The sequence below is a fragment of the Nematostella vectensis genome, chromosome 6 (genome assembly GCF_932526225.1).
Source record: "Nematostella vectensis chromosome 6, jaNemVect1.1, whole genome shotgun sequence".
In the NCBI taxonomy this organism is placed as follows: Eukaryota; Metazoa; Cnidaria; class Anthozoa; order Actiniaria; family Edwardsiidae; genus Nematostella; species Nematostella vectensis.
In genome coordinates this window covers 2179710-2196738 of record NC_064039.1, presented here as the reverse complement: position 1 = coordinate 2196738, position 17029 = coordinate 2179710, and the positions used below count along the sequence as shown (strand labels likewise).

The window sequence follows — 17029 nt, the reverse complement described above, 5'->3', positions numbered from 1 at the left end:
CATTTAATCGATTCCTTGGAAATATCGAAGAGTAAGTTAGAAATTGGCATTCGATTTTTTTTCTATATTTACAAGGAATTGATTCGGTCGTCCGCTTGTCAGAACAGACATCAAGTTGGACTGACTTCATATACGCAAAATGGAGTGGTTTGCAACTCCAGATTTTAGATTTTATACCAAACCTCCAAAACTGCGATTTCATTTGCACGTGCATCACATCCAATCGCCGAGAACAATGTTTGACATAAGCGGAAAGAGGCAAACAATGGTAAATAAAAGGCAGAAGGAGACAAATAGACCATGAATGAGATTTTCCCGCGATTATTTGCTAGCACTAATGCTATAAATAAGCCCACCTCCGAAAACAATGTTCGCTAGTCTCGTTGCTACAAGGAGGTTCGTAGGCAGAGATACATTGCATCAAAGACAAACCCAAGTTTCGTGGCTATAAAAAAATCACCTTTTGCATGAAAATATAATCATTTACTCTTGATGTTATGATATATTTGTCCCTATAGACTAAAAAGGAAATAGCGTTCCCTACAATTGCCACGGAAGTACTCCGGTTGTCAAGTCGAGTTGCTACGCACGCAACAATTCATTCAGTACCAGTCATTACTGCAATATAAACGTCATTACCTAACACGCATTTGATGTTTTCTATTTAAACGCGTTAGAAATAAATTGATTGTGACCACACGCGGCAAAAGAAAACTTAGTGAGCACACAGAGGAAACAACATGTCTGATAAATTTGATAATTCTTCTTGAAAGCTGACAATGGTTTCTCGAGCGTCTCTAAAAACACTTCGGGTAGCGCTTTGTTCGTTTACGTTTATTGTATCAGTAGTTTGGCTGACCGTGTTCATCAGTGACCCTTGCACGTGGAAGATGGCGAGTCCGTCCACTTGTGTGGAGAAAGAACAACAACCCTCTGCCATGGACCCTGCTGTGTTACAAGGACTTAATCACCACATCTGGGTGAATATCTGCGCCTCCAGCATCGCCCTTATCTGCGAGACGCCCTTGTTCCCAAATGTACCGTCGTACCGCAGGTTTATCAGTACAACTGAATACTTCTGGCCAGACAAGAAAGACTTCGCGCAACGAGTCTTTGGTTATTTGCAGCCGGATGAATCGGGGTTTTATGCATTTGCTATTTCATCCGACGATTCGTCAGAGCTTTGGTTGAGTAAAGACCAGCATATACGAAATTCAGCGCTAGTAGCGCACGTGGGCAATAAGAGAGAAACGGAGTGGACGGAATTTAGAGACTTCGTAAAATTTAAAAGTCAAATTTCACAAGAGGTTTTTCTTGAAAAAGGGGAGCTCTATTTTATAGATATCGTACATGTTCAGCTTGGCGAGGGAAACCATGTGAGCGTACTATGGAAAAAGCCGGAGGAAAAGAATTTTACGTCTATCTCAACTAAACATCTTCTACCCTTCTTTACAAATGATGAACATATGAATGGGAAATTCGACTGGAGGGTCCCACAAACTAACGCATGTAAAAACCTTGACAACCCGTATAACGGATTTCTAAACGCCACAAACAACAAAATCTCTGATTGGCAATCGTTCTCAAAGGTGCTACCACATTGTGAAGATTACGTTGCGACACCAAAAGTGCGAATCAACCAAACAGGTGACGCGCTTGGTAAACACTACCATGAGACTTACATGTATCCGTACATCATGCGTATGCACAGTTTGTACTTATATGAAGGCTTTTGGAGGGCACGAGAGCTGAGCAGAGAGGACGCGACAGAAGTGGTTACCGTGTATATGCAAAAACTCTACCAGACGTTCGGAAGGTAAGTTATACAAGGGCTTTTGCAAAATCTTCGAAAGCTAGGGGAAGGGGTGGATATGGTGACAGTACATGGAAAAACATTTCCCAACAAACCATTTGAGAAAAATTCCAAAACATGTTTAAAGCCCATATGAGAATTCTCGCGAGGTGATAGGCATATAAAGATGTATTAAGAAAACAAGGTACTTGAGACCCTTCAACGACACGAGCTGATTCCATACGAGTGATTCGCTATAATCTTCTATTGGCTCACTGAACTTCTTAAGGGAACCTCCCACTTTAAATATTAGTATCAGGCGGGGTTTAGAAAAAATACGACGTGTTTTTAGGGGTGCTAAGCACACAGATATTCTTGTTTTCTTGTTTCTCCTCACTACTTAAAACACTGCTCTTTTGCCTTTCAGCAAATACAAGCTAATCACTATTGAAAATGTCGAAAAGAAAATCTTTGAGAACGGAACACGCTATCTCCTGGAACTAACATTAAACGACACTGTAGCTAATAGTGAAGAACATCTCTCGAACTACGTCTACCAGCCAACAAACTCTAGCGAACTCTGCAGTCCAGAGTCCAGTCAATGGGACAGAAAGGCGATAGTGACCTTTGTCATCACCGTAAAGAACCAAGGCCCCTGGGTACATTTGTTCCTCGAAAACATCGCACGACTCGTACACGAGACGAGAGATAGAGGAATACGGGTTGTAATCTTTGATTACGAAAGCCACGATCTAGATTTAGTGGACGCTGTCAAAAGGAGTGGAATCGCTGAGATTGTTAAGGTGGGTAATTAATGTTAATGGAGGGTACCAAGTACCATGGTAACTCGGTGTAGGCGAACAACGAAAATCTAAGTTAACAGTTACACACTTGACAAAAGTCTTAAAGAACACGCGGTCCTGACGTTTGTTCGTCACAAAATGACGGTAGACGAATCTGTACAGACAACCCGAAAAGCCCCTTCATCTGGGAAGGAAAGCATGGCGAAATGGATTTTGGGACCTTTTGGCTTGACAGTAAATCAAGACTAAAATTATATTCATGTTCTTTTATACCTCAAGACGCTTCCTCCGCGCCAAGGCTCCGAAAATGACAATTTAAATAATAAATATTTCTATAGTTTTTTAAATGTCCAATTTGTTTTGTTTATTGCAGACGGTTTCTAAACCGGGCAAATACTCAAGACGAGAGGCGTTCAACGTCGCTATTAATCTCGTGACTGACCCAAACAGCATCGTGCTTCTGACAGATCTACACCTTGAAATGACAAGTCTACTATTAAATGACATTAGAAAGGTAAATATAAACACCCCTCCCCTACAGCTAACACCAGCTCTCCACCCTTCCCCTACAGCTAACACCAGCTCTCCACCCCACCCCTACAGTACATCTGTCTACGCCTTGGTATGACAAGGTGCACCTACAAAGACTCCGTAAGGGCAGCCCTCTCCCCGTGCCGTGCAGGATCTGCGGCATAGGGACGCAGTCGGAGAACCGGTTGTTTCGCCCCTGCGGAGCGAATCGTGTAGGGCAGAGGATGCGCGGCACCGAGAGGCGCGCTCGGGAATGGTTCGCACTCGTCCTATCTGACATCGCAGCCCGCGATACGGGCAATTAGAGATGGTGGCACAAGGCATACCCAAACACTCGTCCCGCCGGCTGTGATACGGGCAATTAGAGACTGGGTGGCACAAGGCATACCCAAACATGGACGCCTACATAGAGGAGGTTCTCAATAGCATGCCTGACAAAGAGGCGCCTGCCGTACTAGCAGGGATGGTCCAGAACATCCTGGACTAGGACATCCCCGACGATGTCAAACACAAGCTGCTTAAGCCGCTCGTACCGGCGAAAGCGTGGAAAGAGGAAGTCTGGTGCGAGTTCGACCCATTGCTGCTGGAACGGCGGCAAGAGGGCCCAGAGGGCTAAGACCCCGAGAAGTACAATTCTCTCTTCGTCGGCGGCGCCCATCTTCGGTTCCCAAGCGTGGATGCCATTCTTCGGGGCCAAGACATAAGCGCCGGTGTTTACCAGGAGATACGAGATCTTGGTGGAGCAGGTGTCATTGCTCTAAAGCCGGTTATGCGGGGGCCTGATATTAATGACGATGGCTCGGTGTGGTGGGTCTCGCACGAGCGAGAGTCTCTGCGGGCAAACGCAGTGTTGCCACAGGTGCTTGAGATGATAGATCCCGACCGGCGTTACAGGCTCTTTACGGTCGTTGGTAAGGCCCCCGCAGAGCCATTGGCGCCAATCACAGAGGAGGAAGGGCGCTCGGAGCACAAGATCGGTGGGTCATTAGTCAAAAGAGGGGACCAAATTGCAGTCGGCGCCTTGGAAGGCATCGATGCGGGTATTTGGGAGAAAGGACGAGAGTACCTCGTCTACTTGAGATACGAGCTTCGCCCTTTACTTGAGCAAAATGGTGAGCCTGGGCCAATGTTTGAGCGAGAGGGGGGTGACACCTTCCCTTACTGTGTTGTGAGTTATGTTGCCGACTTCTTGAGGAATCGCGGCACCTCGCGCTCCCTTGGTCTAATCAAGACACGAGGCAAGATCCTCGAGCGATATGACAAGAAGCTGGCCACTACGGGATGCACCAAAGAAGACCTCTTTGAGATGGAAAAGAAGCTCGAGGTAAAGCTAGTAGCCGTGGACGCCCTGGGTAACGTTCTGTGGGACTCGGGGAAGTACAAGACTAAGGCGAGGGTCACTATCGCTTGCCACAATAACCACGCCTGGGCGGAGCTCCCGACCGAACCACCCGCGATCACGAGCGTCCACGGCCTAGACTTCGAGGATGAGGGGGAGCTTCGTTCGTTATGTCGGGAGAAGGCAGCGTTTCACGCTACCAGTGCCGCCACAAAAACGCGCGAGGCAAAAGTGCGAGAAGTGCTCATTTGCTTTATAAACAGGGCGATCCCCAGAAGCACGAGGGTCTGGCTGTGCGAGCGTGTTATAGTCACGCACGAAGGCAAACTGTACCATTCGGGACAGGACGGAGCGGCTATCGACAGGGCGTTTACAGACGAAACAGGATATGATCCTCAATGGCTCCCTGATGACCGCCCAGCCTACCAAGAGTACACCGAAGCCACGCACTCGATGGGCGGTGCAATAGGGTATCGCTTCAAGAAGTGGGCCCAAAGAGAGAACATCAGGATAACGCCCCTTAAGTACAGGGACGTCTGGCGAGCGGCGCAGGTTGAGTCCAAAGTGTGGAATAGCAAGGAAAACTTAGGGGCGCAGCCTCATGCGCACATCGACATGCGTGCGGCGTACCTAGGATGCGAGGACAGTCTCTCCGGCGGCGCCTCGGACGCCATTGATTTGGTACGGAAATACGGCTTCCCTACGAACGTGTATCGTATCGCGGATGTTGTGGGACGGCCATTGAGCGAGGTTCTTCAACTAACCGGGGCCATTCAGCTGACCGAGTGGGAGTTCTCTGAGGCCTGCCACCCCTACACTTCCGGGAGGGTAGGGCAGCACTTGGAACAAAACGAGGGCTGAATCACCACGCGAGAGCTCAAGGACCTGTTAGACTCGGGTGACCTCGTCATGGCCACGGCTAGGGAGGTGTTGTATAGCGTCGGAAAAAAGGACTCCATCAAGTTCCCCCACTCTATCGAGTGCCGCCCCGGCGGCGAAGACTCGCAGTACCCTGAGGGTCGAGATCTCGCTGTCCGTTTCGTAGGCAAGTGCGCTCGCCATGGCGACGAGTCCTCGATCGTAGTCCGCGACCGTGAAGAAGCCGCGTATCTGTCAAACCTCCTTGCCTTTTTTCCCACAGGACTGCAGGCTACGCCCAGTGAAGAGCTCATTATAGCGCGAATCAAGCGATACGCTATAGACGACAGGCAAAAGGGCCGCACAAAGTACACGGGATCGCACCACGTTCTGACGGTAGACCACGTACTCGGCATGATTGCTGACGCGGAAAAGAAGTGCACGGCCTGTGGCACTCAGCTTCTGCTTCAGGGGTACACCAAGAGCCATCCCCAATGCTTCAGTATCGACCGGCTGGATGACAGTCAGGGTCACTACAAGTGGAATGTCAGACTCACGTGCCTTAGCTGCAATAGAAGGCACAAGCGTTGATCACGCTGGCGTGACGCTACGCAACTGCGGACACGTGAAGCCGTGCTTAGAGTACGTCGTGTAATACAACACTGGCTGTCCGGGCTCCATAACCCTCTTTAGTATTGGGTATGCCACAGTATGTGGTACAGTACACTACTACATGGGCAGGATCTTCTGGTCCTCAAGGTAACCCTTCAAAGCGACAGCAGCTGCAACGGCGGCAGTCATTTTTGCGTAGTTCATGGCGTTCGCGGAGGGGTCTTTGGTGAAGTCTTCGCGTAAGACCTTGCGCCCAACCCAGCCGATACCGACGACGAGGCCGGTTATGACTGCGGCGTCGGTGATGGTCTTTGTAATCTTGCTTTGCTGCGTCGTCGACATTGCGATGCACGGACGTAAGGATATGGGTGGGGCCCTTGAGTTTAAATGTCTGCTTACTCCATTGCTAACAGTCGAGATTTGCACTGTCCGGGAGCGCGAAGCGCTGTCGCCGGAACGGCAAGCGGTCGATCCTTGATCTGCTGTGCGGCCGCCAGCGGCGGCCTTGCTGGCGGAGTCACGTCGTCGGTACCTTCGGTAGCAAGTGGATCGGTAGCTCGCTGATTAACAGCTGGTGTACGAGTGAACGCGGCAGCTAGCTCCCGCCTACGTGTGTAGAGGCCGATAAATGACACTAGAAGACCAGCAACCCCGATAACCGAGCTAGCCGACCAAGCAGAGTTGCTTTCCGGGACTGGTGTGTGTGCCGAAGGCCCACGCCATCCCCTGCGACTCGCTAGCGACAGGCGACTCAACGTGTTGCACGACACGAAGTGTCTCTTTCGTCGCTCTGTTAAGTCGGTTCCACTTTGCCAAGCGCCTTCAAGCTTCGACTCGTCCAGGGTGTTTAGGTCGGGTCGCGGGTGGTTCGGGGCTCGTGATTCTCTCCACTAACACCGAAGGCGTACGTGCAGGTTCATGAGCAGTTTTTTGATGATGCTCAGCAGCTTGTTTGTCAGGTTCCGCTGATCCGTGATCCGTTTGTTGTTCCGTTCCGGCAGGCTGAGCACTAGTACTTCCTTGAGGTCCCTCCATTTGTGATGCAACTATTTGGTTGCTGAGGAAGTAGCAAGCTTTCAAATGAACGTCTATTCTGGGATGGCAGACTCGCCAGTGTGCGTTTGCGGGCAAACCACTGGTGAGTCCGCGACTGCTACCTCGTGTTGACACCGCGTGTCAGCGCTTGCCGTTCCGGCAGTGTTCACATGACGTGCTACGTGTAACGCCCCGACGGCTAAAGCCACCAAACGACCGCAGCGTAGAGACAGGCTTACGCACAATGTGCGGAGCTCGTTGTTGATGATGTAGTCGGGCACTAGGTCATTGTGAAGACCGACTACACTGTCTATTGGCAGCGCCATGCCTACTAGCTTGGCCGTAAGCTTCAGAAAGCTGCCTGCCAGGGCGTCTGTAGTCCGGCTGGCTAGAGCGGCCCCGTACCGCTTCTCCTACTTCCTCACCTCCTCGGCGCTCATGCGTTTGACGCCGTCGTGAGTCAGGGCCTTGCCTACCATTCCTCTCGACTCCCCCGAGGCTACGAGAACCGCGAGTTCCCCCCTCGCGCCTGCTATCTCAGTTTGCTCACCTCCGGTAGCCGTCCCGGCTGGCTGCGCCGAGCAGCCCAGCGCCCCGACGGCCGAGAGGCCGGCGGCGCCCCCCCCCAAGAAGACTCTCAAAGTATTCGTCGCTCATCATGCAACCTAGGGTGTAACACGTGTGTACGTTTCACGTGCCTTGAGGGCGGTGTGATCGATGCGTATATATATATATATATATATATATATATATATATATATATATATATACGTATACGTGGGCGGTGGTTTACTGCGCTTAGGGCGATGGTATAAGGGTGACGCAAGCAAAACTCTAACTTCGAGGACTTTTTCGTATTGAGGGCCTTCATGTACTCTTTCATCTTCTCTTCTGAGAGCTCCGCGCCGTAGTCATGCAGGATAGCTTTCATGTCCGCCTTGCTCGGCGTATAGAAGACCACCAAGGCCGCGATGTTCTCACGGAACGGCTTCGTGATTCTGGTGAGCTGCTGCGTGATCACCCACACGCTAATACCCACGTGGCGCGCGCTGAACGCCAAGTTGATGAGCTGGTCAGAGCGCCTCTTTACGTCTTTCGAGGCCGCACAGTCGTCGAGTATGATCAGCGTGTTAGTGCCTTCGAAGACGGCGGATGCAAACCTCAGCAGTATGTCGATCTGACCCGCCTCAGGTGTGACGACAAACAGACGATTGTCGCCCTCGCCGAAGCCGTCGTATGTTTTGTTGTAGACAAAGGTAGGGCACACGAGTACGATGTAGTCAAACTTACCCCGGAAAGGGCCGCGCAGCCGGTCCACTATGAATCGGGTCTTCCCGCATGACGTCCCACGATGAGAGCGTTAAATGGGATGTTTTTCGGGTCCATACCGCGATGACGCAGCGCTTCGCGCAGAAACACGTTTCGGTGTCTGTGCTCAGTATTGTATGGACTCTAGCTGTCCGTTCATAAGGTTCATTTGGGCGTCGGCCACCACAAACTCGTGACAGTTAACGGTACCCGTGCCGCTTGCCGTGCGTTTTATCTCGAGGTGCACACCGTCGCGGGTGTTGACCAATCGGAGACCACCCCCATGGATAGCACTGTCGTCCGTCGTTCGAAGGTCGATCCACAGAGCAAACTTGTTATCGCCGTAGAACGACTCGGGGCTGACTGCCGGGGCGGCAGGCGCTCCGCTGTGGAGCGGAAGGGCGGACGAACCGCCTTTTCGCCTCCCTCCAGAAATCCGTGGGGCGTAGTCCCTGGCTGAAGACCTTGTTTGGCATGCCGTCGATTGTAACGCGAACGCTCTTGATGTCGGGGTACACGAACTTCTCAGAGTCCACTCATAGACCTTCGCGGCAGGTTGACACTCTCGTTGATTATGCTGTCCGTCCTTTTGCTAATCACGAAGGTCTTGCGGAGGTTTAGTTGCTCGTAGAAGAACGTTGTTCCGTTTTGGTAGGCGGTGGCTGCAGACCGGGCGAGGTTGTCGTCCCTCAGGCTTTCGTATTCCAGCTCTAGATTTTTGATGCCGTAGGAAATTTGGTAGCATCGCTTTCGACTACTACCTGGTCAACCGTAGCGAGCGTGATCTCGAAGAGCAGCGCCTCGGAGAGCGCCCTTGGGTACAGTACGCCGTGGTCCGTCAGCAGAGAATGGTCTAGTGGGATGGTGTACTTCGCCCCGTGGGCGGCGTTTAGAGCGTTCTCCTTGGCGTTACTAGTCGCTTTACCGCCAGCCTTGGAGCGAAGCTTGCGCATGTTTTCTGACTGTATGCCCTGCTCCAGGCGGTCCTCTCTCTCGACCTTGGACAGGTAAAGCTTCTCATACGTCTTGAAGACATCGTAGCGGCTGGTGTCCTGGAGCGTTTCTCCTGCAAACGTGATTTTCAGGCGGCTCACGAGATTTCGGCCGACGTTGTTCACGACGGTATTATTCGCTTGGCCTGAGATGGAGAGATCGAAACCGACCCTCAAGGAGCCAGGCACGAGCGTGACGCCTCCCGATAGCTTTGGGACCGCCACATATAGCGTCTCGCTGGGGGAAGCCGTCGACGGGTTGAGAGTGACCCGGTGAACAGTTCTCTCGGCTTTCAACCCCAGAGAAGTTCTGGGTGTTCGTTGGGGGTCAAGTTTATCGCTGACTGACATTCCTATTACGTATATTATATATATAATATATAATATATATATACATAAAGTACGAAGCCGCGTGGCTATGGTGCGGACTGTTAGACATGTCTAATATAGCGTAGCACGAGTTATGCGCACGCATCATGGGAGATGTTGACGTTGACATTGACGATACCTTGCCTATCCCGTTTGACCCCGACGATGGGGAGTCGATCCCATAGACGAGCACGTCATCGCGGGGGGCCCGGACGCAGACGACCGCTGAAACCCTCGTTCACCACAGAGGGTGCAGCGGCAAGACTCGGTCTCCAGTCCCTCAGGGAGAAATACCCAGACCTTAACGAGAATCTGATACGTTTCCAGTCAGACCGGAGGGGAAAGACGCTAATACAGCTTCGTAACCTCGACAAAGGAGGTTGGACTAAACCAATGAGAACGGGGGCGTTCGACAGGACGTTGCAAAGCTGAAAGGCTTCAATCTGGCGATGGGGTCCGTGGCAGAGACAGACGCGGTCATCCAGGAGAATACAGAACGAGTCCAAGAGCTGCAAGGGGTGGTAGCTACAGACAGGGAGACCATCGACGACCCTAACACGTCAGAGAGTCGCCCCCAAGAGGCCCGTGAGCGCAACGAGGAAAGGCTATCCGAGATCGACGAACTAGAACGCGAAAACCGAGAGCTCGAGAACCGAAAGCCGCTCAGAGAACGCATCAAAGCCATCTTTAAAAAGTACGGCTTTACCTTCACCGCTATCGGGTTGGCCGTAGCGACGACGATCGCGGCCATTGTGACGTCGCTCGGCAAAGCAATCATCGGAACAAGTAATACGCCGCGGCCATCGCGAGTGCCGACAACCCCGCCTTGAGGGCGGTGTGGTCACTCTTTTCGCCCGGTCCGGGTGCGCCCGCCGTCCCGGCGGCAGTCATGCTATGCGCAGGATGCATACGTGGAGAGGGGGCAGGCGCCGCGCCCTCTGCGTGCACTTTTGCAGGTGCGAAAGCCTTGCTTCGCCGCCGGAACGGTGAAATTCCTTGGCGAAAATGCGTGGCTGCTCATTCTAGCCGTAGCCGCGTTCTTGGTTCGTCCAATGCAAAGCAATCATCGGAACAAGTAATACGCCGCGGCCATCGCGAGTGCCGACAACCCCGCCTTGAGGGCGGTGTGGTCACTCTTTTCGCCCGGTCCGGGTGCGCCTGCCGTCCCGGCGGCAGTCATGCTATGCGCAGGATGCATACGTGGAGAGGGGGCAGGCGCCGCGCCCTCTGCGTGCACTTTTGCAGGTGCGAAAGCCTTGCTACGCCGCCGGAACGGCACGCGGTCGATCCCAGGATCAGTCACGTGTTGCACCCTAGGATGCCCACCGGCCATGTTATGAGCACCGACTGGCTTTGTCTCGGTGTTGATCGCGTTTGCGCCGAGCGCCATGGAGTCTGTGGCTTTCTGCAGTTTATTGTTGTAGCCCACGACGCTTTGCGTGTTTATCACCAGATCGCTCGGCATCAGCCACACTCCTGGTGCGACCGCAAGACTCAGTCTCACCTTGGCCTCCTGCACGGCTAACTGGTACCTTTGCACGCTTTGAGCGATGTCGTTTTCTATGATCGCGTCTTCAAGCAGCTTCGTGAACTCCGCCTGCGCCTCCATGGTCGGCCCACCGGCCCCCGCGATGGAGGAACGGACGTTTACCTGCGCGCCAAGCACTGTGTAGACGAACGCCTCGACCGAGCGATCGAGTCTTCCTAGCCCTGCTTTTGTCAGCCCCTCAGCTTTGGGAGGCGCAAACCAGCTATATTGCACGCCCCCGTGGTCGTCGTTGCGTATGAAACCCACCTGCTTCCCACTATTGTACGTCCCACCTTCGTCGCTAAACAGATTGAGGTGGCTCGGGTACTCGTCCGCCGCCGTGTCGTAGCCACGGATCACGTGCACGTTGCGATACCCCTCCCCCGGGTAGAACACAAACACATCGCCTAGGCCGTGGTTCCGCCCGCCTTTCCATCGGAAGTCCGGCTTACGCGGCAAACCGAACTCTATACATAGACGCTCGAAAGCGGCCTTCTTGTAGGGGTTACCTTTTTGCGTGAACGGGCTGTCGCCAGGCAGGGCGGCGCCGAGCTCGTAGAGTATCCTCCGCGTGGTAAAGTAGACGTGAAACCTTAGAAATCCCCTGATGACAGAGGGGAGCGTGGCGAAAGCGGGGTCGGTTAGGGACACCCCGCATCCGGCGGTTGCGCACCAGACCGCAAAGTTGAGTTGATGTGGCCAGTACCCATAGGAAGGCTCCGATAACCACCGGCGAGACTCCTTAACGGACTTGTGCGTGACTACTGTCTCTTTGAATATGTCTCGGACCCTAGTGTGAGATCTCTAGCTGTATCTCTAGCTGCGTGAGTAGTGGGGTGATGTCTGAGGCCGTGCTCTCCACGGGGGTCGCGGGCACGGCGTAGAGCAGCTTTTGCGCGAGGGTCAGAGACCTAGGGAAACCGGGTTTTGCGCGTTTGACTTGTTCGGCTATAGCGTGTTTCATATTTTCGGCTATAGAGGCTCCCGCCGCAGTTGCCGCCTTCTTCGTCTCTTCCACCTCCCTTCGGGGAATCGCCTCCTCGTTCAGCATCCGCCAGCCTTCCTAATCCATGCTCAGTCCTATTAAACACGAAGGCGGGCTGTGTTCAACAGAATGGTGGTCCTACATACTGTGCTCACCAAAGGCGAACAGACGCACTTTTTCGAGCGGCCGATAAGGCGCCCACGCTTCGTGGCGCTCCGGCAGTGCTCGCTGTTTAACAGCTGGTATAATCTCGAGCGGGAGCATCAGATAACGGCCATAGCCGCCCTCCCGCTACCCTGCCAGCCGGGCACTACACAGCCGAGTCCATCGTGGAGACGATCAACCGCGCTGAAAGCGAGATTATGACCGCGAAGCTGGATCCCCTTACCGGGGAGATCGCGCGTATGTCCCGTGGCGTTGCGTTCCTGTATGCCGAGCTTTGCGCACTATTTGGCCTAGAGGCTAAAGACAATCAGTTGGGGGAGCGGGGCCTCGCACTGCCCTTGGGGGGACTCCCACTTAAGGTGGCTTTGCCGAAAATAGAGGCCCTCTACATCTTCTGCGATATCGTAGACCGCACGCAACGCCTCTCCTTAGGCGAGCCTTCAAACGTTCTCGCTTGCCTAGAAACCCGCGGTAGGCCGCACGAGAAAGTCGTCTATGGACCCGACATCCCCGTTTGTGCCGCAGCATCTTCCTCTGAGTTTGTCTCGAGTATCCAAATATGGATCAGGGATGACCGCGGTAGACGGGTGGACTTTGAGGGCAAGCCTGTTCGCCTTGTATTAGAGCTAACCTAGGTCCGACATAGCAAGCATGGCTAACAGCGACGTTAGCAGTGGTGCCATATACCCCTCGCTTCCCAGTGTTTGCCCCCCGGAGGGTACGCACATGACGCCTGCCGTTCCGGCAAGCATCGGCGGCAACGTGCAAAGCTTCCGACTCCAGAAAATATGTGACACTCAGGCGGTTCTAGACAACGAGATAACGCATCATCGACAGGTGCGGAAGAAGTATAAGCGCGCCTTTGCCGTTACCCATGCTGTGTCTGTGGCATTCGGCATCGCTGCAGGGGCGCTTTCCAGCGCCGGGGTAGGGGTCTCTTTGAGTGGGATAGGGGTCCTGATCGGCGGTCCGCTGGAAGCGGTCGCTGGGCTGGTCGGTGTCGTGGGCGCAGGCGCAGGGATAGTCTCTAGGGGTCTTACGAGCAAGGTGGCTAAACACGAAGACACGATGGTTTTAGCGGAGAGTAAGAAAAACTCGATCAGCGAGCTGGTCTCTAAGGCTCTGCAAGACGGGCATATCTCAGACGAAGAGTTTCGGCAAATACTTCGGGAACAAGAGAGATACTACGCGCTCAAGGCCGCTATCAGAGCTCGACACGGCCTCGCATCGCGTGAGAAAAAAAGCAAGAAAGGGCCCTCCCTGGAGACGCGCGAAAAGATGAAAAAGAGACTGCGAGAAATTCGCGAGGAGTCCGGGAGCGAGGTGTTCGAGTAAAGCTCAGGTTTAAACGCCACGAAAGCGGCTTTGAATTTACGGCCGAAAAACGGTCGTTCCGCGCTCCGTAGGGTGGCGGCCCAACCCAATGCTATACATATATACACGTGTCTGCATGGCCGACCTTTAGCCACCCGCAGTAATCTTTTCCGCACTTCATCCTTCGAATGCTATGCACATGCTATATACATATATATACTACAGGACAGACGGGGGTCTAATTACAAGGTTCCCACCCGTTTCTATGAAAGGCCCCAGTCCCGCTGCTGTCGATAGACAGCGGATTAATGATTGCTAACCATTGCTAATTATTTATCTACGCGAAGTGGTCCCGACGTAGATTGATAATTGCCAATTATTTATCTACGCGAAGTGGTCCCGACGTAGATTGATAATTAGCAATTATTAATCTACGCGGGGCCTCATCTGCATGAGACGGGGCTGGGGGGCTCGGAGGGGCGCGCCGCGCCTCCCAAACCTAAAATGGGGTTGGAGGGGCCCAGCGCACCTCCCAAGCCTAAAATGGGGCTGGGAGGCCCGGAGGGGCGTTTCGGTGTCTATGAAAGTCCCCAGTCCCCCCCGTTTTGGAAAGCACACCACTTTTCTTGAAGCTGGAATAATAATGAATTATGAGTGCAGATACATCGTGGTAGAGTCGAAGGCATAGGGATATTAACGGAAAACTCAGGACGATTCATTATATGGAGACGGACTTTTGAGCTCCCTTGGCACTATCGGTTCCCCATGGTGGCTACAGTTTCCCCATAGGGTTACAGGTTTTCTCCGTGGTGCAACAGGTTTCCCCATGATCTTATTGGTTTCCCCATGGCACTATGGGTCTCTATAGATCAGTGTCATGAAATCTGTCCCCTGTCTCCAAACTAATAGTCTAAATCTTACTCATTTCAGCACTGCATCCAGGGCCAGCAAGTCTACACCCCTCTTATCGTTCGACAGCTCAGGTGTTCCTCCCCCAGAGTACCCATGTGGGGGTACATTGGATATTGGGAGACCCTGGGGTTTGGGATTGTAGCCATGTATAAGTCGGACTGGGACAGAACCGGAGGATTCAAGTTTGATGACAGCAACAAGCATAAGTGGGGAGGGGAGGACTATGAATTGGTGGATAGTGTTGTTGAAGCCGGACTAGGGTTTGAACGGGTTGGCTGTCCTTATATTTACCACTATATGCATATTCGTGAAGGAATGTGGGAATAAAACGAACGTGCTTCAAGAATTTTTATCGTAAACATGCGTTGTACCTTTAATTAAAAGTTTCCCGCATCTTTCTCCCCGACATTCTAAAATAGCGGCTTATAAGAAATCGAACAGTCGGTGGAAGACAACAAGTAGATAATCGATATCAACGTCTAGGGTTTGCATTGAATATGTTCATTATTAATTCTTAAATTAAACGAAACTTACCTGGAAGTTGGATTTTGATTGGGATTCTTCTAGTCACCATAACATTGAGGGATTAAGTGAGATAGCAACGATGCGCATGCGCAACTTCAGTCTTTAAATAAACAGATTGTAGGCATCTTCAAAAACTTGAGGAAAAGCCAAACAATACTGGGAGGGACCCTCTAACACAGGGAGAGCACTTAATCCCTCAATGTTATGGTGACTAAAAGAATCCCAATCAAACTTCAACTTCCAGGTAAGTTTCGTTTAATTTAAGAATTCTTCTACGTCACCACATTGAGGGACCAAGTGAGATTTTGCAGCCAAGATGACTGCAATCTGCGTAAATTTCCAACACACAATGTGGACAATATTGTTGTAACAACAATGCATGTATTTACTCTAAAAATAATAGCCAACGCTATAACCAAGTCACATGTGAAAAATGAACATGTTTCAATGAAAGAGGTGAAGACAAAAATTCCACTCTAGTACTGTAGTCTATTGCTCAAACAGTTATGAATCATTTGATACAGACAGTACTGCTTTAACATAGTCGTTGTCGCTGACAACTGGCATGTTGTAATGTTTGCCAAATGTCCTCTCACTGGACCATACGGCCTTTGCAAGGATATCTGTGACATGCACACCCCCTTTCCTGGCTGCAGATGTTAATGCTGCACGGGTACTATGAGCACCAAATGCAACTGTGTCAATCCCAGCTTGTTCCATACATGACTTAATCCATCTCCTTAGAGCATCCGCACTAACAGCATGATGGGGTTTGGAGTGGGTTATGAAAAGCTTTGTTTCACTCCCCCTGAGAAGTTTCGTTCTTGCTAGGTATGCCTCCAAAGTTCTAACTGCAAATAGCTTTTCTTCACTTGGATACTTTGTCAGTTCAATGAAGGTAGATTTTACAGTAGGCCTGGACTGTTTAGTAAACCAAGCTTGAATACAATGCAATCTGCTCTTCTTTCCATTGATGAAATGTCAAGTAAGTGGAGTGATTGCACTCGCTGTGCTGTAACGAGTGATAGCAGCATGACAGTTTTCAGTGAGAGTTCTTTCAAGGAGAGCTCCTCATTTGCCACCCATTGCCTTAGTAAGTTCAAAACTGGTTGTACATCCCATACAAATGCATATCTGCTTTCTGTTGGCCGACATTCAAAGACTCCTTACATAAATCTTGATATCAGTGGGTGATTACCAATTGTAATTCTGCTGCCACAGTCCAAGCATAATAGGGCACTGCGTGCTGTATTTATAGCGCTATACTTCAGTCCTGAATTGTAAAGGCTAGTAAGAAATGCCAAGGCATTTTCTACAGACACCTCAGTTCTATCAATCTGTAACTCACTACAAAAGTGTTCCCACTTTTTAAGATATGTTGCATATTGCTTCTTAGTTCCCGTTCTCCATGACTTAAGAATAATCGTCTTAGCTTCATCCGGAATGCTTTTGGTTTGTAGGCACTCCCAGAGACATAACAAGTCATCAGCCGCAACTTTGGTTTGAGTGGATGCTGTTCCATGGAGTGAGGTAGAATCAGCAGGTCGTCCCTCTTTGGCAAAACCCGTGGGTGATCTATCAGCATGTTCAGAAGTATGGGAAAGAATGTCTGAGTTGGCCAAACTGGAACAAGTATTACTCCTTGTGCTTCCTCCTCTGCTACCTTCTAAAGGCATCTGCTGATCAAACAAAATGGGGGAAAAGCATAAAATATTCTGTTAGCCCAAGAGATTGAAAATGCATAAAAAAATGTTGCCTCTGGGTCTGGTCTCCATGAGACATAGGTTGACAATTGTTTGTTCAACCTCGATGCAAAAAGGTCAACCTTCATTGGCCCCATAAGCTGTTAATTTCTGTAAAAACAGTATGGTGCAATTGCCATTCTGTTTTATCATTAAACAACCTGGATTCCTGATCTGCTGCGACATTATCTTTTCCTGGGAGATGTGCAGCCTTCAGCC

General features: G+C 51.3%; 1 protein-coding gene across 1 annotated transcript; it reads left to right on the top strand.

The window, feature by feature from the left end:
- Nucleotides 1-11: 11 nt before the first annotated feature.
- On the top strand, nucleotides 12-15540 carry LOC125567977 (beta-1,4-N-acetylgalactosaminyltransferase 3-like). Its single transcript, XM_048729132.1, has 4 exons — nucleotides 12-1816; nucleotides 2220-2595; nucleotides 2969-3109; nucleotides 14562-15540. The coding sequence occupies exons 1-4, from the start codon at nucleotides 780-782 to the stop codon at nucleotides 14868-14870; spliced, it is 1863 nt and encodes a 620-aa protein (XP_048585089.1). The 5' UTR covers nucleotides 12-779; the 3' UTR covers nucleotides 14871-15540.
- The last annotated feature ends 1489 nt before the right edge of the window (nucleotides 15541-17029 follow it).